The following is a 24,356-nucleotide window of genomic DNA, read 5'->3' as shown; positions in this document are numbered from 1 at the left end:
ATGATCCGGTCATCAGCCCGTGTGTTTAAGTGCAATAGTCAAGTATCAAGTGCAGTTATCATGAGCATGGAGGGTGTGGAGACAGATGAATAGTAGGGTGCAGATTTAGAGTAATATTTGGAGGGAGGGAACAGGGCACAGTTAGTTTACTGAGTAGTTGATGTGGTAGGCTTGTTTGAATAGATGGGTTTTTAAAGCGCGCTTGAATAGGTCGGGGCTAGGTATCATATAAGAAAACACCGTGTGCACAGTCACTCTATGGTGCTTAGACTAGGTTCCCAAACCAAGACAAGCGGTGGATACCGTGTCCGAAGGCAGGACCCTTCTCCCTCTAATCGGCACCATTTGGCTTATAGATGCTACGTTCTATGTTCCACAACTTGGAAGAACATGTTCCATTGACACACCATAATTAAGTGTTTACCACCTTCCTCATTAGTGCTATAGAGGATTCCTCTTCTGTTGACTGATGAAAGTCCAGAAAGGACTGAAACGTTTCGAGTGCTACAAATAAATTTGTGTTCAAGTTTACTTAAGTTGAGTGCTAGACTTCCTTTTGGGGCTAGGTATCAGTCTGATCGTCTGGGGAAGTGCATTCCAGAGAGCTGGCGCAGCACGAGAGAAGTCTTGGAGACGGAGGTGCGAGGTTCGGATTACGGGGGATGTTAGCCTTAGGTCATTTGTAGAATGGAGGGCACGTGTAGGGCGATAGACAGAGATGAGAGAGGAGATATAAGGTGGTGCAGAACTGTGGAGAGCTTTGTGGGTGAGAGAGATGAGTTTGTACTGGACCCTGTAGCGAATGGGTAGCCAGTGTAATGATTGGCACAAGATGGAGGCATCGGTGAAGCGGCTGGACAGAAATATGACCCTGGCTGCCGCATTCAAGATGGATTGGAGAGGAGAAAGTTTGGTAAGAGGGAGACCGATCAGAAGAGAGTTGCAGTAGTCGAGACGAGAATGAATAAGAGCGACTGTAAGAGTCTGAGCAGTTTCAACGGTGAGAAAAGGTCGGATTCTGGAGATGTTTTTAAGATGCAGGTGACAAGAGCGAGTGAGTGATCGGATGTAGGGAGTAAAGGAAAGTTCGGTGTCGAGTATGACCCCAAGACAGCGGGCATGCTGCTTGGGAGTTATGGTTGAACCCTCCAGGGTAGTTTCGATGTTGGGTAGAGAGAGGTTAGTGGAAGGGAGAAACACAAGAAGTTCCGTTTTGGAGAGATTTAGTTTCAGGTAGAGGGAGGACATGATGTTAGAGACAGCAGACAAACAATCCTTGGTATTTTGAATTAGGGTAGGGGTGATGTCGGGGGAAGAAGTGTATAATTGGGTGTCATCAGCAGAGATGATACTGGAACCCAAATCTGCTGATTGTTTGTCCAATAGGGGCCGTGTATAGAGAGAAGAGGAGGGGGCCTAGGACTGAGCCTTGCGGAACCCCGATAGTAAGGGGACGAGGAGAGGAAGAGGAGCCGGCAAAGGATACACTGAAGGAGCGGTCAGAGAGGTAGGAGGAGAACCAGGAGAGGGCTGTGTCCTTGAGGCCTATGGAGCGGAGCATAGTGAGAAGGAACTGGTGATCCACAGTATCGAATGCGGCAGAGAGATCCAGGAGAATCAGCAGGGAGCAATGACCTTTGGATTTAGCTGTTATTAGAGACTTTAGTGAGGGCAGTTTCAGTGGAGTGTAAAGAGCGGAAACCAGATTGTAAGGGGTCGAGAAGAGAGTTATCCGAGAGATAGCGGATTAGACGGGAGTGGACCAAGCGTTCCAGGAGTTTAGAGATGAAGGAAAGGTTAGAGACAGGTCTGTAGTTAGCAGTGCAGTTCTGGTCCAGGGATGGCTTTTTAAGTAAAGGGGTTATGATGGCATGTTTAAATGAGGAGGGAAAGATACCTGAAGAAAGAGAGAGGTTAAATAGGGGGAAGAGAAAGCCATATCTCGGAAATGGAGAGGAGCAGAATCAAAAGAAAAGCAACGCCGGATTCAGGAGAACAGCGGCATTTACACCCAGTTAAAAAAAAACAAAAAAACCCTACGTTTCTGACAACTGACAGATCCTTTTACTGCTGTGTATGAAATAACAAGTGTCGCACAATATAATAAATGACGACACCTGACGCTGCGTTTTCTATAGTCGCCCATTGTGCAGGTGGCGGGCGCGGTGCTGTGACGCTGGCGCTTGTGTCAGATTTCTGCTCTCCTGCTTGTAGTCGACACAGTCGTAAATTTGTGACCTGGATGTTTACAATGATCTACATAATAAAAAAGAGATGGAGCAGCCAAAGTGGCCAAACAATAGGGACTTTTGATGAACCCTTCGCTTTTTCGGAGGGTCATGTGACTGGCATCGCCAAGGTCAAAGTGAAATAATTGCTTTCCAAGTGTTGGCGTTTCTGTCTGCGCACTGGGCCACCTTTGTTGTGGTGCAGGAGGTACAGGAAGGCAGAGTAAATACGATTGAGCAATAATAAGGGCGATGTCCTATAAATACAGGGTACGATTTGTAGAAAATCACAGAGACACAGTGCCGGTCATTACTGAACTGCAGCCAGAAAGATCAAGACTTGGATCATATTTGATGGTAAGTAACTTTTTCATCTTGCTGTTACTTGTAGTTCTCGTAACATTGTATTAATCTGTTAAGAGGACAATATGAACTTGCCATATCTCAGCATCCTAGACCCCTGGGGGTGACCTGGGATGCCGTACTTACTGCAGTCACATCAGTGATCTGCAGCCATTGTGCAAGACCACAACTCCCAGTATGCCCAGTCAGTCAGGACATGATGGAGGTAGCAAACCATTGACTTACGGTGCTTTCACATTGCGTTAAGGCGTCTGTTCGGTGGCCCCATCGGGGTTACGCCCGAACCCCCAGCAAAGCGGGACATGTGCTGATGGGGCCATAGACTATAATGGTGAACGTGCGCTCTGCCGTGCATCATTTTCAGGCGTATGCACCTACTGGAGGCCGGAACCCGGATGGAGGCTACTATGTTTGACTGTCCGCCTCCCGTAGACTTACAAGCCTGAGAATGATGCACGGCGGAGCGCACACTCTGTCCGCACCATTATAGTCTATGGTCCTGTCGGTGCATACGTCCTAATCCTGTTTTGCAGGGGGTCCGGCACTGAACGGTTACCAAGATGCAATGTGATCGCACCCTTACATCTGCATTTGTCTATATAGATAGGTTTTGTATTTATGTAGAGATACTTAGAGGCAGTTTATTTATTATTTGTATATAAGATAAATAATTAGAAAAGTGGTGCATGAGTGGCGGATCAGACTGCGTAGAGCTTGTTTGCCTGGTACCATGGAAACATAAAGGTCTGCATGAGAGCTGTACCCGAAAACCAATTCGATTTTTTTTTTCTTAATATAGGCAATAAAAATAATTGGCTGCAAAAAAATCCAGATTTTTCTTGGACAATAATTCTTGACTTGTAAATGCAATAATGAGAAATTCTTTTCTTGACAGTAATGCCGATCTTGGCCGCTCGTTTTCCCAATAGAGATCTATAATAATGACCCAGGAGAAGCAGGGCTTGGTGCACCGGCAATGCCACCCCCCGAGGCAGCAGGCCATGAGTGAGGCCGATCTGGACAGAATAGCTCCAAGGACCAGCGATGCCAGACCGTCCTTCTGGAGAAGATGTAAGAGCCGCATACGGTGAGTGGAGCATTCAGATTTTCCAAGTTGTATCCATTTTTGGGGAAAATGACCCCTGCACAGCCTTGATAGACCTGCATCCCAGGATCCCATATAGCAAGTATGGCCGGATATAGGGAAGGAGGTAATCCGCGCACCTTCCAGGGAGGACACCAGTGTGAAGACCACTTGTATCCACATGGGAACCCTGGTAGACCTTGTTGGGTCAGGGAGTGCAGGAACCCACCATGCTGGTATCCGGGTCAGAAATAGTAGAAGGGTCCATAAGGACTGGGCTCCAGCAGTAACGGCAAAATGTGAAAACATGACGTTTACTGTGCAATTAAAAACAAAAATAATAAAAAAAGAGATTAAGGATCCATAAGCATAACAACCCTTATTGTTAGCCTATTCGCGGGCCTGGGAAGAACCCTCCCGGCGCTGTCATGGTGGTCACTAGGCTTCTCTAATGTTAATATCCCTTCTATTTCCAGATGTTCTCAGACCACGGCAAAGTCCCTGCTGCTAAAATATGTCCCTGTCCTACGGTGGCTTCCGCGGTATCCGATCCGGGACTGGATATTGGGGGACCTCATTTCTGGGATTAGCGTTGGTATAATCCAGTTACCGCAAGGTAATTAATCTCTAAATCCTGATCATAATTGTTATGGCGCCCCCTGCTGTTAATTGCTGTAATTACCATGAGTAACATCTTCATGCTTTATTTCAGGTTTGGCGTACTCGCTCCTGGCTGGCCTGCCCCCCGTCTTTGGCCTCTATACGTCCTTTTATCCGGTCTTTATATACTTCCTTCTCGGGACCTCTAGACATATATCTGTAGGTGGGTTCTGTGCTGTTTATCAGGGGGTGTATATATGTCACGTATAACCCAGCTGCACTTTTATAATGTAATGACTTTAGACTTAGTGGCCCTTTAATTATGACGGAGTGGGTATTATATAATTTTATTTTTATGTCGCTCAGGTTCATTTGCGGTGGTGTGTGTCATGATCGCCAGTGTGACGGAATCTTTGGCGCCCAATGAAAACTTCCTACTTGGAGACAATTCAACAAACATAGACATGGCTGCCCGAGACCTGATGAGAGTGGAGCTCTCTATGGCTCTGGCTTTTCTTGTAGGACTCTTTCAAGTAAGATGTCATTATATAATAACTCTGATAATGTACAGGCTAAATTTCCAATTATACATGTGAACTTAAAGAGTATCTCCTAATGTACTTATTTTCCCCATAAGTCAATACTAAAGATGGAAATGGGAAACTTTGTAACATATCTCATAAAGGCAATCTGCTTCTTTCTCCTCCTGGACTGATCTTTCACTCTCAGTTCATGGATGAAATCTGTATTCTGCAAAGACTATTATTGAGAGAGGAGATGTCAGTTTGTGCTCATAAGATCCTATGCAGAGGAAAGGCGGCGCTAGAGGAAAAACACAGACATTGTGCTGGAAGGTCACCAGAGACGACTGATAAAGTGCAACTGTCCTTTCAGGTGAACTTGCAGAAGTGTATGTGTCTGCCCCTAGCGCCTCCTTCCCACAGCGTAGAATCTTATCAGCAGAAGCTGCCGTCTCCTGTCTCAGCAACAGGAAAATCCATCTTCACTGAATACAGATTTTACCCATGAAGTAAGAGTGGAAAAACCAGTACAGGAGAAGAAAGGAGCAGATATATTACAAAGATTTTATTTTCATGTGCACTTTTGATTTATGAAATAAGATTAATTTGTAATTTTAATGTTTAATTGCTAGACACCAAAATGTTTGTAAATGCAATGCATTACTTATCCTGTACTGATCCTGAGTTATCTCCTGACTTATACTCCAGAGCTGCACTCACTATTCTGCTGGTGCAGTCACTGTGTACTTACATTACATTACTGATCCTGAGTTACATCCTGTATTATACCCCAGAGCTGCACTCACTATTCTGCTGGTGCAGTCACTGTGTACATACATTACATTACTGATCCTGAGTTACATCCTGTATTATACCCCAGAGCTGCACTCGCTATTCTGCTGGTGCAGTCACTGTGTACATACATTACATCACTGATCCTGAGTTACATCCTGTATTATACCCCAGAGCTGCACTCACTATTCTGCTGGTGCAGTCACTGTGTACTTACATTACATTACTGATCCTGAGTTACATCCTGTATTATACCCCAGAGCTGCACTCGCTATTCTGCTGGTGCAGTCACTGTGTACATATATTACATTACTGATTCTGAGTTACATCCTGTATTATACTCCAGAGCTGCACTCGCTATTCTGCTGGTGCAGTCACTGTGTACTTACATTACATTACTGATCCTGAGTTACATCCTGTATTATACCCCAGAGCTGCACTCGCTATTCTGCTGGTGCAGTCACTGTGTACATACATTACATTACTGATCCCGAGTTACCTCCTGTATTATACCCCAGAGCTGCACTCACTATTCTGCTGGTGCAGTCACTGTGTACATACATTACATTACTGATCCTGAGTTACATCATGTATTATACTCCAGAGCTGCACTCGCTATTCTGCTGGTGCAGTCACTGTGTACATACATTACATTACTGATCCTGAGTTACATCCTGTATTATACCCCAGAGCTGCACTCACTATTCTGCTGGTGCAGTCATTGTGTACATACATTACATTACTGATCCGGAGTTACATCCTGTATTATACCCCAGAGCTGCACTCACTATTCTGCTGGTGCAGTCATTGTGTACATACATTACATTACTGATCCTGAGTTACCTCCTGTATTATACCCCAGAGCTGCACTCACTATTCTGCTGGTGCAGTCACTGTGTACATACATTACATTACTGATCCGGAGTTACATCCTGTATTATACCCCAGAGCTGCACTCACTATTCTGCTGGTGCAGTCATTGTGTACATACATTACATTACTGATCCTGAGTTACCTCCTGTATTATACCCCAGAGCTGCACTCACTATTCTGCTGGTGCAGTCACTGTGTACATACATTACATTACTGATTCTGAGTTACATCCTGTATTATACTCCAGAGCTGCGCTCAGTATTCTGCTGGTGCAGTCACTGTGTACATACATTACTGATCCTGGTAATTCAGGAGTACGGGATAAGTAATGTTTGGTGTATTGATGTCTTTTATATCTATAGTTGGTGCTGATCTTTATTAACCCTTTCCTCCATCAATAGATAGCTCTGGGTCTCATTCAGTTTGGATTTGTGGTCACCTACCTCTCGGACCCCCTAATAAGTGGCTACACAACGGCATCGGCTGTCCATGTTCTGGTGTCACAACTGAAATACCTCTTCGGTATTCGATTGAGCCAGAAGACGGAGCCGCTGTCATTAATATATGTAAGTTACATTGTCGGGAGTGATTCTGTTTGATACATCTACTTTGGATAAACCTCTCGACTTGATTGAGTTCAATGAAGACGACCATGATATTGAATCTTTGAGATTTCTCTGTTTTCTTCCCTTGTATTTAGACCATCGTAAAGATCTTCTCGAGAATTACAGAAACCAATATCGGCTCATTGGTCACCAGCATCATCGCCATCGTCGTCCTCCTGCTAATGAAGTTTCTGAATGAGAAGTTTACTTCCAAACTTCTTATTCCAGTTCCCGTTGAACTGATCATGGTAAATCTCATCTGTTAAGTTCTCTAGATCTTCATTTGTTCATGTTTATCTGGTTTTGAGAAAGTAGGGTGACAGGTAATATTTCAAAATAATAATTAGATGGCCCAAAGTGAGAAAAACATGACTGTGTTCTCCCACATGTAGCGTCTTAACTGTCCAAGAGTTACGTCCAGGATTGCAGCTCAGCTCTATTGAAGTAAACAGAGCTTGGTTGCAATACCTGACACAGCCTCTTGACAGGTGTGGCGCTCTCTCAGGAAGAAAGCAGTCAGGATTTAAAAAATATATATACAGTATATTGATGGATTGGCGATAACATTGCACATACTAGGGGTCCCACCACTGGTCAGTAGCTTCTGAGCCAAAAAATGTTTGTGTAGCCTACCATGCCCTTTAACCCTTCCATCATATTATGAACATTTTCCTACAGAAAGAACTGTAGAATGCTTTCTCTTGACAAGGTAATATAATTTTTACATATGTTAATAAAATAGCACTGAGTTTAAGACTGCAATCTTCATTTGTTAATTTAATAATTTTTAGACCTCCTGATATGCAGTTTTCAGCCTGATCCAATTTTCAGATTTTTCTCTTGCGGGAGTGACTCTCCCAGTAATATAGGTTGGATATCTGATGTATGTGTATCTAGGGTGCTGCAGTCTGCATTAACTCATGTCAGCAGCTTCTATCCTTCTATTATTTCCTCTTCATGTACTTTCCTTCTTATCTACAAATGGTTTCTCTGCCCTCTCTGAGATTGTACATGCTTTTTCCCTTTCCCCACTCTTGAGGTCTGTGGGGGAAAGCAGTTAGAGTCAGAATCAGAGCACTAAGTTAGATAAAAGACTTGTAGGCACTCTGCAGCACCAAATCGATAGTTTTCATTAAAAAAATTATATTTAGAAGATTGCGTAAAATGGTCGTCTCATGTTCTTAAATGGATCAAATTGCAAAATGCTTCTAAAATCAAGCAAATTTGCAATTTACTTAATTACAAATCCTGTCTGTTCTACTTTTCTATTTTAAATCTTGTTGCCTGAGTTACCTGCCACCTCTGTAGTCTGAGGGGCCAGTTACCTAGGCAAAGAGAATGCGCTGCTTGCAGCCTCTATGGTTTACAGTCTGCGAGCGCAGCTCTGAAATCTGGCCAGATTATTAGATCCCCTTGCAAAGCTGCCTCTGCTAGCAGCATGGGACGACCATGCCACTGGTCCAAACTATCAATCTTCAGAAGCACACCACCCCCTGGCAATCAGGGAGGCTGAAAAGCAGTGTGCTCCTGAAGACAGAAGATTAGAATATTCCTTTTGACTTTACATTTAGAAAGAAAATAGATAATAAAATGTCTTCGTGAAGGTTAACACATCCTTGTAACTAGTAAATCTTACTATTTTCAGCTCATTGTCTCCACTGGAATATCATATGCTGTTGGGCTACATAACAAATTCGGGATTGAGAATGTTGGGCACATCCCTGTGGGGTGAGTAACTGAAATAATTAAATAATTTAAAAAAAAACTTTTTTTTTAATAAAAAACCCTTTAATTTCTGTCTACCTGCTGCTACCACTAGAGGGAGCTCGCTGTACAAGAATTTATACAGCTCCCATTAAACTTACACGCTCCCTCTAGTGGTGGCTGCAGGTAAACAGGTTTTTATCCTTTACCTGTCTATGTAGGTGAAAAAAGTACTTTTGTTATATTTTGAAATTAAATTGGTGCAGAATTTTGAACTGTAAATAACGGCATATTATTACTATTTGGTCATTGTTAATCACTTTAAATATACCGCACTGAATCACATTATATATTTTTAGATTAAAGATCCCAATGTTACCCGATTTCAGCCTGTTGGGAGATATTGTTGGAAACGCCTTCACCATTGCCGTGGTGGGCTACGCTATAACCATCTCTTTGGGGAAAGTATTTGCCTCCAAGCACGGTTATAAAGTGGACAGTAACCAGGTGAGCCAGTATAGCCAGTTATAACACACCGTAGAAGTCACCTCCTGAGTGATGGGGGCTGAAGAATTATGGGGGGATGCAGCTGCAGGTTGGAGCTGTCTGTCGACAGTGCGAGAATCCTCTAGAAGACAAACCCGGTGGGAGTTGTACATAGATGAAATGTGACGTCTCAGACGTGGATTTGGGGGTCATATATTGGAGGATTACATCAGGGGAGCACATGGAAAACCATAGCTAAGGTTCAAACCGCTTAGATGTAATGGTGACTGATCATCACTGCGTCCTAGGGGTTTAAATGCTGTGATCAGAGCCCATGCTGGGTACGAGAGCCCGTTCCATACACATATAATGGATGTCTGTAAAAGTGGGAGGACAACAGCAAGTGGTGGAGCCATTCTACACCGTCAACCCCCCACTCAACTCATGGCCGTCATAGTGTCCACGTGGTCCACTGGCACTGGACAACGTGATCCTGCAGTTGTTACTTAACCCCATCTAAGTCTTGGGTGATCACGTTATTGCTGATGATCTATGAGCAGCAATTATTCCAGGTCTTTACATATCAGTACCCCAAATTGTGGTACATTTTAGGCTCTGCCTCCATTCAGGTTTCGCCCCTTTCATACAAATTAATGCAAGCTTTGCTCTTCTACAAAGATTGGAGCTTCACGTTATATTTTTGGGGTGACCACACACAAATAACATGGTTTGTCCCCCTGACACCCCTGTGTTTTATTACAGGAGCTCATCGCTATCGGCTTCAGTAACTTCGTTGGCAGCTTTTTCCAGTGTTTTGCCATTAGCGCCTCTGTGTCCAGGTCTCTTGTTCAGGAAAGTTCTGGAGGAAATAGTCAGGTGCGTGATCTACTTGTATCTGTCCCACTCCCTGGGAAAGCTGGGTGACGACAACCAATATGGCTCCACACATTATGCAACTCATAGCAGGTTCTGAGAGATTGACGTTGTCAGCGGATGTTGGGAGTTATCATTGTACTCCACATGATGAGCCGCATGTTGGAGATCAATATTTGTACATCAGCACTGTACGGCCTCATTATATTTCTTCTGCATCTTCTATTTTCTATGTGTAGGTGGCCAGCGCTGTAGCATCTTTTGTCGTCTTCATCATCATATTGCGAGCTGGGGAACTTTTCCAGGACTTGCCGAAGGTAAATGCAGCGCCGGCTTACATCTGTGTTCAAGGAGAATAATGGAAATATGTGGCTAGTGGAGAAACAATTCTCATGTATGGGGTGGGGGCCCACACTGCACTAGGGCCCACCAGTCCGAACCTACAGGTGTCCCCAAAATCCCTTCCACCAGGTGACTTGTCTGTGACATCTGTTAGTAACATAGGGCTTAAATAGCAATTTCCCATTTTTGTGTGATTAGATACAGTATATAGATTGTAGGGATTGGAATGACTCAAATAGCAATCGCCTAATATAACGTTTTTCCTTTATTTTAGGCCATTTTGGCTTCAATCATCATAGTCAATTTAAAGGGGATGTTTAAACAGTTCTCAGAAGTTCGAGTCTTGTGGAAAAGCAACAGAGTTGACCTGGTGAGTGATGAGTCTCCATCGATGGGCAATTCTCACCTCTATAGAAGTCCCTACATACTATTATCACCACTGAAAATTAGTAGCAAAACTTAAAAGGGTTTACTAATAAAAATAATAATAAAAAAAAAATGTCTTTCTTGCAAAAAAAACAGTGCCACATCTGTCCACAGGTTAGCCAAATTCAATTGAATGGAGGTGAACTGCAATACCGCAGATAACCCGAAACAGGTGTGGCGCTGTCCTTACAACAAAGCAGTGTGTGCATCAAACTAAGGCCACGTTCACACGTTTAGTATTTTACATTTGTATTTGTAAGCCAAACTGAGAAGTGGAACAATCGGGAACAGTATAATAGAAATCCGTCACCTTCTGCATTTATCACCCACTCCTGGTTTTGGCTTACAAATACTGATGTAAAATACTGACCAAATACTGATCGTTTGAACGTAGATTAAAGAGGAAATTATGCCAGAACAGCTAATAAAGAGAGAAGCCCGGGGCTGCCGGTGTGTAGGACGCCGGTGGGTAGGATGCTGTTTGCTGTCTGCAGGTAGGATGCCGGTGGGTAGGATGCCGGTGGGTGGGATGCTGTTTGCTGTCTGCAGGTAGGATGCCGGTGGGTAGGATGCCGGTGGGTAGGATGCTGTTTGCTGTCTGCAGGTAGGATGCCGGTGGGTAGGATGCCGGTGGGTAGGATGCTGGTGGGTAGGATGCTGTTTGCTGTCAGCAGGTAGGATGCCGGTGGGTAGGATGCCGGTGGGTAGGATGCTGGTGGGTAGGATGCTGTTTGCTGTCAGCAGGTAGGATGCCGGTGGGTAGGATGCCGGTGGGTAGGATGCCGGTGGGTAGGATGCTGTTTGCTGTCAGCAGGTAGGATGCCGGTGGGTAGGATACTGTTTGCTGTCAGCAGGTAGGATGCCGGTGGGTAGGATGCTGTTTGCTGTCTGCAGGTAGGATGCCGGTGGGTAGGATGCTGTTTGCTGTCAGCAGGTAGGATGCCGGTGGGTAGGATGCTGTTTGCTGTCAGCAGGTAGGATGCCGGTGGGTAGGATGCTGTTTGCTGTCAGCAGGTAGGATGCCGGTGGGTAGGATGCTGTTTGCTGTCTGCAGGTAGGATGCCGGTGGGTAGGATGCTGTTTGCTGTCAGCAGGTAGGATGCCGGTGGGTGGGATACTGTTTGCTGTCAGCAGGTAGGATGCCGGTGGGTAGGATGCCGGTGGGTAGGATGCTGGTGGGTAGGATGCTGTTTGCTGTCAGCAGGTAGGATGCCGGTGGGTAGGATGCCGGTGGGTAGGATGCCGGTGGGTAGGATGCTGTTTGCTGTCAGCAGGTAGGATGCCGGTGGGTAGGATACTGTTTGCTGTCAGCAGGTAGGATGCCGGTGGGTAGGATGCTGTTTGCTGTCTGCAGGTAGGATGCCGGTGGGTAGGATGCTGTTTGCTGTCAGCAGGTAGGATGCCGGTGGGTAGGATGCTGTTTGCTGTCAGCAGGTAGGATGCCGGTGGGTAGGATGCTGTTTGCTGTCAGCAGGTAGGATGCCGGTGGGTAGGATGCTGTTTGCTGTCTGCAGGTAGGATGCCGGTGGGTAGGATGCTGTTTGCTGTCAGCAGGTAGGATGCCGGTGGGTAGGATACTGTTTGCTGTCAGCAGGTAGGATGCCGGTGGGTAGGATGCTGTTTGCTGTCTGCAGGTAGGATGCCGGTGGGTAGGATGCTGTTTGCTGTCAGCAGGGCTTCCTTGCAGCACCCACAGAATACTGACATGGACCTAACACTTGTCATAGTGGAAGGTTTTGTTACAGCTGAATCCAGCCCAGACCGTTCTCGGTGACCCCAGACGTTTGATTTACTCTCATACATTGGTTCCTGTTTGTTCACTTACTGATCTCTTGTATTCTGTTTAGCTGACCTGGTTGGTGACATTTGCTGCCACAATCCTGTTCAATATGGACATTGGTCTGGCCATCTCTGTCGCATTTTCCTTGCTGACTGTTATTTTCAGGACCCAGCTGTGAGTAGTCTATAATAAGCCTCAGTACCCACATGGTGCCTGTATGCTTGCCGTAATACTGTCATAACCGCTGCCTGTGGCCACCACCAGGGGATGTCCTCAGTGCGTGCAGTCATATAGCTTCCAGTCAGTTCTATGCTAGCTGTATAAATAACATGTAATGAGCTCCCCCTAGTGATGGCTGTAAAAATATGTAATGACTCTCCCCCCAGTGTTGGCTGTATAAATAATATGTAATTAAATCCCCCTAGTGGTGGCTGAATAAATATGTAATGACCCCCGCCCAAGTTGTGCCTGTATAAATAATATGTAATGCGCTCCCACTAGTGGTGGCTGTATAAATAATATGTAGTGAGCTCCCCCTAGTGGTGGCTGTATAAATCATATATAATGGGCTTTCTCTTGCGGTGGCAGTATATGCCTGTAAATAGTGAAATGCTTTTTGTGGTTGTATAAACCCATGTGTAGGGAGCTCCCTCTAGTGGTGGCAGCATAAATCTCTATTTAGTGAGATACTTATAGTGGAGGCTATATAAATCCCTGTGCAGTGAGCTTTCCCTAGTTGTAGCTTTATAAATCTGTATACACTAAGCTCCCCTTAGTGGTGGCTGTAGAAATAATATGGAATTAATTCTCTCTCATGGTGGATGTATATATCTGTATGGAATGAGCTCCCCCTCATGGTCGCTGTATAAATCATATGGCGTGAGCTCTCCCTAGTGGTGGCTGCATTTATCTGTATGCGCTGAGCTGTATAAATATGTATAAATTATGTGCAATGAGCTCCCCCTAGTGGTGGCTGTATAAATCTGTTTGTAGTGAGCTCCCCCTAGTGGTGGCTGCATAAATTATATGCAGTGAGCTCCCCCCCTAGTGGAGGCTGTATAAATTATATGCAGTGAGCTCTCTCTAGTGGTGGCTGTATAAATTATATGCAGTGAGCACCCCCTAGTGGTGGCTGCATTTATCTGTATGTACTGAGCTGTATAAATATGTATAAATTATATGCAATGGGTCCTCCCTATTGGTGGCTGTATAAATCTGTATGTAGTGAGCTCCCCCTAGTGGTGGCTGCATAAATTATATGCAGTGAGCTCCCCCTAGTGGTGGCTGTATAAATTATATGCAGTGAGCTCCCCCTAGTGGTGGCTGTATAAATTATATGCAGTGAGCTCCCCCTAGTGGTGGCTGTATAAATTATATGCAGTGAGCTCCCCCTAGTGGTGGCTGTATAAATTATATGCAGTGAGCTCCCCCTAGCTGTGGCTGCAGACAGAATTATACCATGAGAAAACAGAGTTCCCCCTATAGAGATGTATAATAAAATTAAATAAATAAATGCTGGTCGGTCTGTTATTGATCTCTCATCAGAGGTGAAATCTTTGCCATTTCAGATCCAATTATTCGGTCTTGGGCCAAGTATATGACACAAGTGTTTACAGAGATGTGTCGAGATGTCATCAGGTATAAAATACTAACAATACTCTTTGCTTTCCTGCTTACTGACGGTGTCCGCGTACGATCAGATGTTACAGCAAAGGATGACGGATCATAAAGTTCTGTCCTTTTCTACATGGATTTCTGGTGTGCCAGGCTGTAGGGTGTACTAAAGAGATCAGCTTACAAGCGCGGGCTCCTTTGTAGGGCACTGGACCTTGGAAACAAGTTGTAAACTATAGAATTAAAAATCCCTCCATTCAAGAGAACAGGGAGGATTTTTAATGAGCAAAGTTGCTTATTTTTACAAGAATTTTGCAATCTTTGACCAACTTAAGAAGAGACCCCCCCATATAACGCCTTGTAAGTCAATCACACCCACGGTCCACTTACAGCAGCCTCCTAGTACGGAGATCTGTGAACAGGAGCTTGTTAACCCTTTCCTTGCAGCAAAGGGAGATTACAGTCACTGGTAATTAGTGAGGGTTCTTGATTTCATACATATATAGCACAGCCGTCTGTACACTGTTATTATTTATACATTTCCATGTTCCAGGCCAAGGAGATACCAAGGATAAAAATCTTCCACTCGTCCTCCACGGTCTATTATGCCAACGCAGACCAGTATCTAGAGACGCTCTGCCGGAAGGTAAACGTACAGGGACATTTCAAGTTTATGTCCATAAAACGGATCAAAAACTTTTGCAACTTTTTAATAAACTTTTGTTTGAATTTTCCTTTTGTTATATAATACGTATTTGCTGTCAGTGAATGGCAACACTACTTACATCCAGTGAATGGAAACCCTGCCCTGTCCAACTGACGCAGGTGCAGGACTTGTCACGTGGTCAAAAATGGCGCAATACAGCGCTGTGGTTTTATACAAACGGCATGTACAAGCAAAACACCATGAAATAATGTTTTTACACCTCTATAAACCACATGGCCAAAACCTGCGGCATATTACCTGCTTGTGTGAATCGTCCATTGGCAATGATCAGATGAACGTTAGATTGATCGGTTCAGTTGCGTATAATTGGGTGTGTGTAGCTCCATGTCCTCCTCTACACCGTGGGGGCAGCAGCTGCTAAAAATGGATGAGACTAATGCAGGTCCATGTGGAAAATCAGAGTGTAGCACATTGCTGCTTGGTGCCCGGGCACTATATACATTGCTGCTAGGTGCACGGGCACTATATACATTGCTGCTAGGTGCACAGGCGCTATATACATTGCTGCTAAGTGCACGGGCACTATATACATTGCTGCTAGGTGCACGGGCACTATATACATTGCTGCTAAGTGCACGGGCACTATATACATTGCTGCTAGGTGCCCGGGCGCTATATACATTGCTGCTAAGTGCACAGGCACTATATACATTGCTGCAGAGTGCACGAGCACTACTGTATATACATTGCTGCTAAGTGCACGGGTGCTATATACATTGCTGCCGAGTACACGGGCACTATATACATTACTGCCGAGTACACGGGCACTATATACATTGCTGCTAGGTGCATGGGAAGTATATACATTGCTGCTAGGTGCATGGGCACTATATACATTGCTGCTAGGTGCATGGATGCTATATACATTGCTGCTAAGTGCACGGGTGCTATATACATTGCTGTTAGGTGCACAGGTGCTATATACATTGCAGCTAAGTGCACGGGCACTTTATACATTGCTGCTAGGTGCATGGGCACTATATACATTGCTGCTAGGTGCATGGATGCTATATACATTGCTGCTAAGTGCACGGGTGCTATATACATTGCTGTTAGGTGCACAGGTGCTATATACATTGCAGCTAAGTGCACGGGCACTTTATACATTGCTGCTAGGTGCATGGGCACTATATACATTGCTGTTAGGTGCACGGGTGCTATATACATTGCAGCTAAGTGCACGGACACTATATACATTTCTGCTGAGTGCACAGACACTATATACATTGCCGCTAGGTGCACGGGCACTATATACATTGCTGCTAGGTGCACGGGCACTATATACATTGCTGCTAGGTGCACAGGCACCATATACATTGCAGCTAAGTACGCGGGCACTATATACATTGCTGCCAAGTACACGGGCACTATATACATTGCTGCAAAGTGCACAGGCACTATATACATTACTGCCAAGTACACGGGCACTATATACATTGCTGCCAAGTACACGGGCACTATATACATTGCTGCCAAGTACACGGGCACTATATACATTACTGCCAAGTACATGGGCACTATATACATAGCACAGCTGTCTGGCACATGGCTGCTTTGCGCACTGGCACAGTATATAGCAGAACTGGCTGACTGGCACACTACCTCTGTGTATGGACACTGCATATTGTAGCATGTACTAATGAATGGGCTAATGAATAGGTGAGGCACACGGCTGATCTCTGTGTCCATATCTCCTATATAGTGCGGAGTAGATGTGGAAAAGATGATCGAGAAGAAGAGAAAAGCGATAAAGAAAAAAATTAAAAGGACACTTAAAGCAATGAAAAAAGCCAGGAAGGAGAATGCGGCCAGCAAGGAGGTGAGGATGTGACCAGGATCAATGAGATATACAGATATGCCATCACATTGAGAGATGGAATGCCCCTTTGTTGGGTCTTCGGAAGAATCTGACCAATCTACCCATGCAGTGGCACTATTGCTGCATGACAGCTGCGTACAATTCACTAAAAACTGCAAATTTCTATTTTCTGGTGAATATGACGTCTTCTCTTACCATAAACCTGTTACATCGTCTGTCTCGTAGATCACAGGACATGACAACATCGCCTTTGACCGCCTGGATCTTGGAAAACTGGAATATGAGATAGAAAAGGTAACTTTGTTAATTTTGCTTTCATTTACTTTCATTATAATGCAAAGTAAAATGTTGCGCTTTGCACAGCTGCACGCTGGGAGTTGTAGTTTTACAATGATGTAAATGAGGTCAGGAACGCCTAAATCATTGATTGTATCTCCCAATAGCACAAGGAGCAGGATATGACTGAGGGATCCATCATAGTTGTACCGGGCCATGCTTCCAATGACGAGGCCTCCGTAAAGAACACCCTGAAGTCGCTGGGGCTGGAGAAACCCGATTTTGACTCATTAATATTGGATTTATCTTCGGTTAATTTTGTGGACACCGTCTGTGTCAGCGTTTTAAGAAAAGTATGTTTATTGAATTTATTTAAAAAAAAATAAATAAATTGGGTTTTACTATACAGTGAGAGGGGCTGCCGGGGTTGGTGGTGGTCTCTTTTCAACCTCAATGAGAGCAAAGAGTTGTCAGATGAGCTCTCAATCCCTTTCTAACAATATGTAAGACCTGTAAGATCCAGGAGAGTCCTGAAAAAATGTAGCAAATAGAATAAAGTTCTGACAAATATTATTCAGAGTCCAAAATAAATCCTGAAAACTGTATTAATACAGTCCAGAATTGGGATAAGACCTCACAACCTTATCTACATGGCCCAAAGCAGGACCTGACAACCTTATCTACATGGCCCAGGGTAGGACCTGACAACCTTATCTACATGGCCCAGAACAAGACCTGACAACCTGACCTACATGGCCCAGAGCAGGACCTGACAACCTTATTTACATCATCCCGACAACTCTATTCACATAATTCAGTATAAAGATAAAACTGGAAACTTTATTGACACAAGCAGAATCACTGACCACCTAACCCTCAGCCATATTACAGACCCTTAATCCCCACTACTTTGGGAGATGAACAAAGTAGATTTTTGTGAATGATTTAGAAAATCATCTTTCAACTTCCATAAATATACTGTATATATATATATATATATATATTTAATTTTTCTCTTTTTCAGATCTTCAAAAACTTTGCAGAGATTGAAGTGGACGTCTACCTGGCCGGCTGCAATGGTAAAGGCATAATAATAATAATAATAATAGTAATTTAATTTGCACTTTATAAATCTGATGATGTGGTGGTCGTGGGTGGCAGTGATGGAGGGGATGCATTACTGAGAAACTGTACAGATAAGTAATTTGGGGTCTGGAAAAGCCGGGTGGAAATCTTTATGGTTCCTATTTCTAAATTAAATGTTTATTCCACCAGCGACGGTGATGAAGGGATTGGAGGACGGGAACCTATTTAATGAAAATTTCACCAAGTTTCAAATCTTCCCCTCTATCCACGATGCCGTTACTTATCTCACGATGGACCACAATCAGATTTCCATTCATGAAGAAAACGTGAGTGAGGGAAGGGGGCTTCAACTGTCTGTACATAATAATCATTTTATTTATATAGCGCCAACATATTCCGCAGCACTTTACATTATGCTGTATATAACGCCACTCCGGGAAGGGGAGATATTCGGTGCTGTTTGCAGAGTCCTGACACTTTAGAGCTGCTTTATTGTCCCATGGAAGGTGTGCTAATCACAGGGGGAAGCTCTATTTTCCCGCACTAGTAATATTGTGGCTCTGTGCAGCCAAGGACTCATTATTTCGGCATTTGTACACCCATTTGGATGCACCTATAACCCCCAATCACCTCAGTGAAAGGTAACTATGCAGCATGCACTAGGAGCAGTAAAGTAACAGGACCTGACTGCACAGTGTTTGTTGTCTGTTACCTTAACGACACATAGGTCTACATAGGACCTGTATGCACAAAACGGTAGTGATATTGGCCAAATTGCTTCTTTGTTTAAATTCTGAATGTAATGGTTACAAAAGTCTACATACCCTGTTTGTTAGAATCAAGTGCGCTCACCCTGTGGGGTCTAACGATTAATATTATTATTATTATTATTGTTATTAATCACCCTCTTTCTTACAGAGAGCTCCAGATACAAGACTATAATCCATACGCCTGATGAATGAAGCGAGCACTGTGTGTTTTCAGCTTACAATCCACAATGGTTCAGTCTTCTACAGATAATAATTGTTCATTAATACATGTTTGTGATATTGCTGGACAAGACTATTGTGTATATTGGGCATGTATGTATCTGGTCATATGTCATGATGATGAAATGTATAGATCTGTAAATAAAGTCTGTTCTTTCATTCTTACTCCCGGTTACTGTTTTATGTTCTAATTTTCTGATGCTGCAGTTAGAAGATCTGGGGCCTCGCCACCAACATTGCGACTTAACAGGGGCTTCTCTTCCATTATGAGTATTTATGGCTTTTTATTAAGCTTAAAAATATAAGATTGAATTGGTGCCCATCAGAGGCTTTGCTAGCAGGCAGCTCAGGGGGGAGAAACATCTGAGTGGGCCCCTAATCAGTAATCTGCACTCCTATTGTCCTCCTTACAGTATATTACACTCCCATAGTCCCCCATACAGTATACTGCACTCCCCATAGTCCTCCATACAGTATACTACACTTCCCATATATACTGGACTCCCCGTAGTCTTCCACACGGTATACTGTACTCCTCATAGTCCTCCATACAGTATACTGCACTCCCCATAGGCCTCCATACAGTATACTGCACTCCTCATAGGCCTACATACAGTATGCTGCACTCCCCATAGGCCTCCATACAGTATACTGAACTCCCCACAATCCTCCATACAGTATACTGCACTCCCCATAGTCCTCCATACAGTATGCTGCACTCCCCATAGTCCTCCATACAGTATACTGTGCTCCCCATAGGCCTCCATACAGTATACTGCACTCCCCATAGTCCTCCATACAGTATACTGTGCTCCCCATAGTCCTCCATACAGTATACTGCACTCCCCATTGGCCTCCATACAGTATGCTGCACTCCCCGTAGGCCTCCATACACTATACCATGCTCCCCATAGTCCTCTATACAGTATACTGCACTCCCCATAGGCCTCCGTACAGTATACTGCACTCCCCATAGGCCTCCATACAGTATACCATGCTCCCCATAGTCCTCTATACAGTATACTGCACTCCCCATTGGCCTCCATACAGTATACTGCACTCCCCATAGTCCTCCATACAGTATGCTGCATTCTCCATAGTCCTCCATACAGTATACTGCACTACCCATAGTCCTCCATACAGTATACTGCACTCCCCATAGTCCTCCATACAGTATGCTGCATTCTCCATAGTCCTCCATACAGTATACTGCACTCCCCATAGTCCTCCATACAGTATGCTGCATTCTCCATAGTCCTCCATACAGTATACTGCACTCCCCATAGTCCTCCATACAGTATGCTGCATTCTCCATAGTCCTCCATACAGTATACTGAACTCCCCACAGTCCTCCATACAGTATACTGCATCAACGCTGCGCATGCTGATACAGTTAAAGGGGTTGTCCAGTCAAAACCGATAGGTCTGCAGTCACGCTATGTGACTACAGACTTATGAATAACCTCACACAGCTCCATCAATGGAAAGTTACAGGTCATAAAAATATGGCGACAATTTTTTTTTTTTCTACAGAGTTCGAAAAAAAATGTTTAAACCACAAAATTTCTATTTAAAAAGTGCAAATTGCCTCTTCTGAGAAAAAGAGGACTTAAACTCTATAGCGCCACCTATTGGAAGTAGCGATCCTACAAGTCACAATCAACCCTTTAACGAGTCGTGCAATATGACTTAGGATAAAAGCCAAATCAGTATCTCAATTCGCAGACACGGTGTTTCGGGCTGTTGGCCCTCGTCAGTGCGAAGCATGAGAACTGATTTAAAAAGTGTAACATCGCCACGACCAGGAGAATCGATGTGTTTCAGGTCGTTTTACCGCATAAAATGCCATAAAAATATACAAATACAATGGTGGAATCGCCATTTCATCATTTCGCCCCATTTGGATTTTTTTCCCTATTTCCCAGTACATTATATGGTAACGTCACTGGTGTCACTCAAACCACAACTCGTCCCGAACAAAACAAACCTCATGCGGTGACGTGGAGGGAAAAATAAAAATCGAACCGGCTTTTTTGAGAAAAGGATTAAAAAAAAAAAAAAAAAAAAAAACGAAAAGGAAAATGAAACTGAAAATTGCCCCATCAAGAAAGGGTTAAATAAATGATGGCCGTCAATAAAGTTCTATTATAATGCAGCCAGGAAACCCCAGACTTGGGGCACCGCTGTGATCAGTGACTGCAGAGCTTGTCTTCAGAGATCAGGCTGCTGAATCGATCATTTGCCCCCATGCTTTACACTGCAGCACTGACTGCTCACTTTAGTAGCTGTAAACTGCAAATAACTAAACAGTCAGTGGGGACCAATCAGGTATAATACGCCACACAGACAATCAGGGAAGGAGCCTCAATAATCACGGTCACGGGTGATTTCCCACTATTGTACACACATTACAACTAGGGGTCTGCAAGTCACGTGCTCCCAGCGTCTCATCACCTAGCAACCGCTTCTGGGCGTTCTTTCCGGCTCGGTCACCAATCATCCAATCAGCATTCAGCTTACATTCCTGGAGGATGAAGTATTCTGTTTTGTGGTAGGCTGGAAGGATTGAGCGGAAACACGTGCAGACCCGGAAGTGCAGCTGTAGAAAAAACAACGTGTGAGTATGACAAGCCCGGCAGCGGCTCAGTGATGAGAATGTGACAGTGACACCTCGGACCGTAATTGTATCACTGTAGAAGAGAAGCGGAAAGGACGATTAGTAGCAGCACAGAGCAGTGGGCAGCCCATGTCTGTACAAGGCATGCTGTGACTTATGGTTCTCCGTCTGATCTAACTTTCCTAATGGCCACACAATACTCATAAAGTTATAATGAAGGTTTGCATGTTGTGGATGCAGTAGTAGACAATAGCCACAAAACTACAACTCCCAGCAGGACAGGGTTGGAATTGTATTGTTTGCAAAGAGCCTCAAGTTAATGATCAACAGATACATATTATAAATTAATAACAGCATGACGGCTTGTATAAACAGCGCCACCTCTGTACACAGGATGAGTGTGGTATTACAGCTCAGCTCCATTCACTTCCATAGAGCTGAGCTACACAACTCACGGTCTCTGAGCAACGTGAAGAGATGACGCTCACCTGATTATTGCATCTATGAACTGTGCATTGATCCCCTTGATTGTGGCATGCAGGGGATCAATGTTGAGAATTTCTTTCTTTCTTACTTCTAGACTAATGGAGGCATCTGGGGGAGAGCGCTCTGAATGAGGCTTCACGGTAACACCAAGATGGAGTCACAGCTGCTGGTGGCTCCCATTACTACACTGGAATTTGTGGGTCACCATCTCCTGGCTGGTAAGTTCTAGAGGATAATGTTTGCATGATACATGCAGTGTGTATACATACATGAAGCATGGTGGATCAGTGGAGAATAATATATATATACACACACACACACACCACGGTCGATCAGTGGAGAATATGTATATATACACACATATATTATATATACACACACACACACACACACACACACACACACACACACACACACACACACACACACACACACCCCACGGTGGATCAGTGGATATACCGTATATCCCCCAAATTCACATCCAACCAATGAGAACATCTGCAGGGAGTTTGTATGATCTTCCCTTATTTACATGGGGTTTCTTCCCACACTCCAAAGATGAGCCCCAATTGTGACATCGATGATGTCTGTAAAGTGCTGTGGAATTAATGGCGTTGTATGAGTGTGTTAAATAAATTTATATACACACAGGAAAATAAGTATTAGATACACTGGCACTTTTGCAAGTTTTCCCATGTTCAAAGAATGGGGAAGTTTGTAATTCTTATCGGAAGTACATTTCAACTGTGAGAGACAATCTAAAAAAAAAAAACAAAAAAAAAAACAAGCGATCGCATTGTATGATTTTTACAGAATTAATTTGCATGAAATAAGTATTTGATACAATAGAAGAGCAGAAGTTGATATTTGGTGCAGAAACCTTTGTTTGTTATTACAGAAGTCAGACGTTTCCTGTGGTTCTTGACCAGGTTTGCACACACTGCAGCAGGGATTTTGGCCCCCTCCTCCATATAAATCTTCTCCAGATCTTTCAGGTTTCAGGGCTGTCGCTGGGCAACATTGAGTTTCAGCTTCCTCCAAAGATTTCTTATTGGGCTGAGGTAGGGAGACTGGCTAGGCCACTCCAGGACTTTAAAGTGCTTCTTACGAAGCCACTCCTTAGTTGCCCTGGCTGTGTGTTTCAGGTCATTATTTTGCTGGAAGACCCAGCCACAACCCATCTTCAATGGTCTTATTGAGGGGAGGAAGTTGTTGGCCAAAATATCACGATGCATAACCCCATCCATCTTCCCTTCAATACAGTGCAGCCACAAAGTATAAAAGTTTCCCCACCATGCTTCACGGTTGGGACCGTGTTCTTGCGGTTGTACTCCTCCTTCCTCCAAACACGACGAGTGGAGTTAATATGAAAAAGTTCTATTTTGAGATCATCTGACCACATGACCTTCTCCCATGCCTCTTCTGGATCATCCAGTTGGTCATTAGTGAGCCTCAAACAGGCCTGGACATGTGCTGGCGTGAGCAGGGGGGGACCCTGTGTGCCCTTCAGGATTTTAATCCATGGCGGCATAGTGTTACTAACTGTAATATTTGAGACTGTGGTCCCAGCTCTCTTCAGGTCATTGACCAGGTATTCCTGTGTAGTTTTGAGCTGATTCTTGACTTTTCTCACAATTATCCTTACCTCACTAGACAAGATCTTGCATGGAGTTCCAGGCCGAAGAAGATCGACAGTCATCTTGTGTTTCTTCCATTCTCTAATAATTGTTTCTAACAGTTGTTGCCTTTTCTCACCAAGCTGCTAGCCTATTGTCCTGTATCCCATCCCAGCCTTGTGCAGGTCCATAATTCTGTCCATGGACAGCTCTTTGGTCTTGGCTATGGTGGAGAGGTTGGAGTGTGATTGGGTGTGTGGACAGGTGTCTTTTATACAGGTAACGAGTTAAAACAGGTGCAGTTAATACAGGTAATGAGTGAGGGCTAACAGGTCTGTGAGAGCCAGAATTCTTGCTAGTTGGTAGATGATCAAGTACTTATTTCATGCAATAAAATGAAATTTAGTTATGTAAAAATCATACAATGTGATATATATATATATATATAT

General features: G+C 44.1%; 2 protein-coding genes and 1 long non-coding RNA gene across 6 annotated transcripts in view; 2 read left to right on the top strand and 1 right to left on the bottom strand.

Moving 5' to 3' along the window:
* Positions 1 to 1,662: 1,662 nt before the first annotated feature.
* Positions 1,663 to 19,351, top strand: LOC143787587 (solute carrier family 26 member 6-like). The gene is made up of 21 exons (XM_077276475.1): positions 1,663 to 2,585; positions 3,487 to 3,678; positions 4,152 to 4,291; positions 4,388 to 4,498; positions 4,642 to 4,808; positions 6,863 to 7,027; positions 7,162 to 7,314; positions 8,712 to 8,794; positions 9,130 to 9,277; positions 10,019 to 10,132; positions 10,369 to 10,446; positions 10,746 to 10,841; positions 12,745 to 12,851; positions 14,246 to 14,315; positions 14,845 to 14,937; positions 16,721 to 16,837; positions 17,063 to 17,131; positions 17,281 to 17,466; positions 18,138 to 18,192; positions 18,389 to 18,525; positions 19,118 to 19,351. The coding sequence occupies exons 2-21, from the start codon at positions 3,533 to 3,535 to the stop codon at positions 19,139 to 19,141; spliced, it is 2,259 nt and encodes a 752-aa protein (XP_077132590.1). The 5' UTR covers positions 1,663 to 2,585; positions 3,487 to 3,532; the 3' UTR covers positions 19,142 to 19,351.
* On the bottom strand, positions 7,229 to 21,725 carry LOC143787588 (uncharacterized). 3 transcript variants are annotated; one of them, XR_013218406.1, is made up of 4 exons: positions 21,643 to 21,725; positions 17,033 to 17,110; positions 15,256 to 15,375; positions 7,229 to 7,363 (listed from the first exon to the last, which is right to left on the bottom strand). It is a non-coding gene; the product is annotated as an uncharacterized LOC143787588 (long non-coding RNA). The 3 variants fall into 3 exon arrangements; XR_013218405.1 differs by having other exon boundaries at positions 21,596 to 21,667; XR_013218407.1 differs by lacking the exon at positions 21,643 to 21,725 and adding an exon at positions 21,466 to 21,591.
* Positions 21,702 to 24,356, top strand: part of WDR6 (WD repeat domain 6) — a 26,710-nt gene continuing 24,055 nt past the window's right edge. Inside the window, exons 1-2 of one of the 2 annotated variants that reach the window (XM_077276473.1) lie at positions 21,702 to 21,805; positions 22,386 to 22,509. In XM_077276473.1, the coding sequence (XP_077132588.1) occupies positions 22,419 to 22,509 (91 nt within the window). In that variant the 5' untranslated portion in view covers positions 21,702 to 21,805; positions 22,386 to 22,418. The other variant, XM_077276474.1, reaches the window with a different exon arrangement.

This window comes from Ranitomeya variabilis, chromosome 8, assembly GCF_051348905.1.
Source record: "Ranitomeya variabilis isolate aRanVar5 chromosome 8, aRanVar5.hap1, whole genome shotgun sequence".
Lineage (NCBI taxonomy): Eukaryota > Metazoa > Chordata > Amphibia > Anura > Dendrobatidae > Ranitomeya > Ranitomeya variabilis.
The sequence above is the reverse complement of the archived record's forward strand: the minus strand, read 5'-3'. Positions and strand labels throughout refer to the sequence as shown.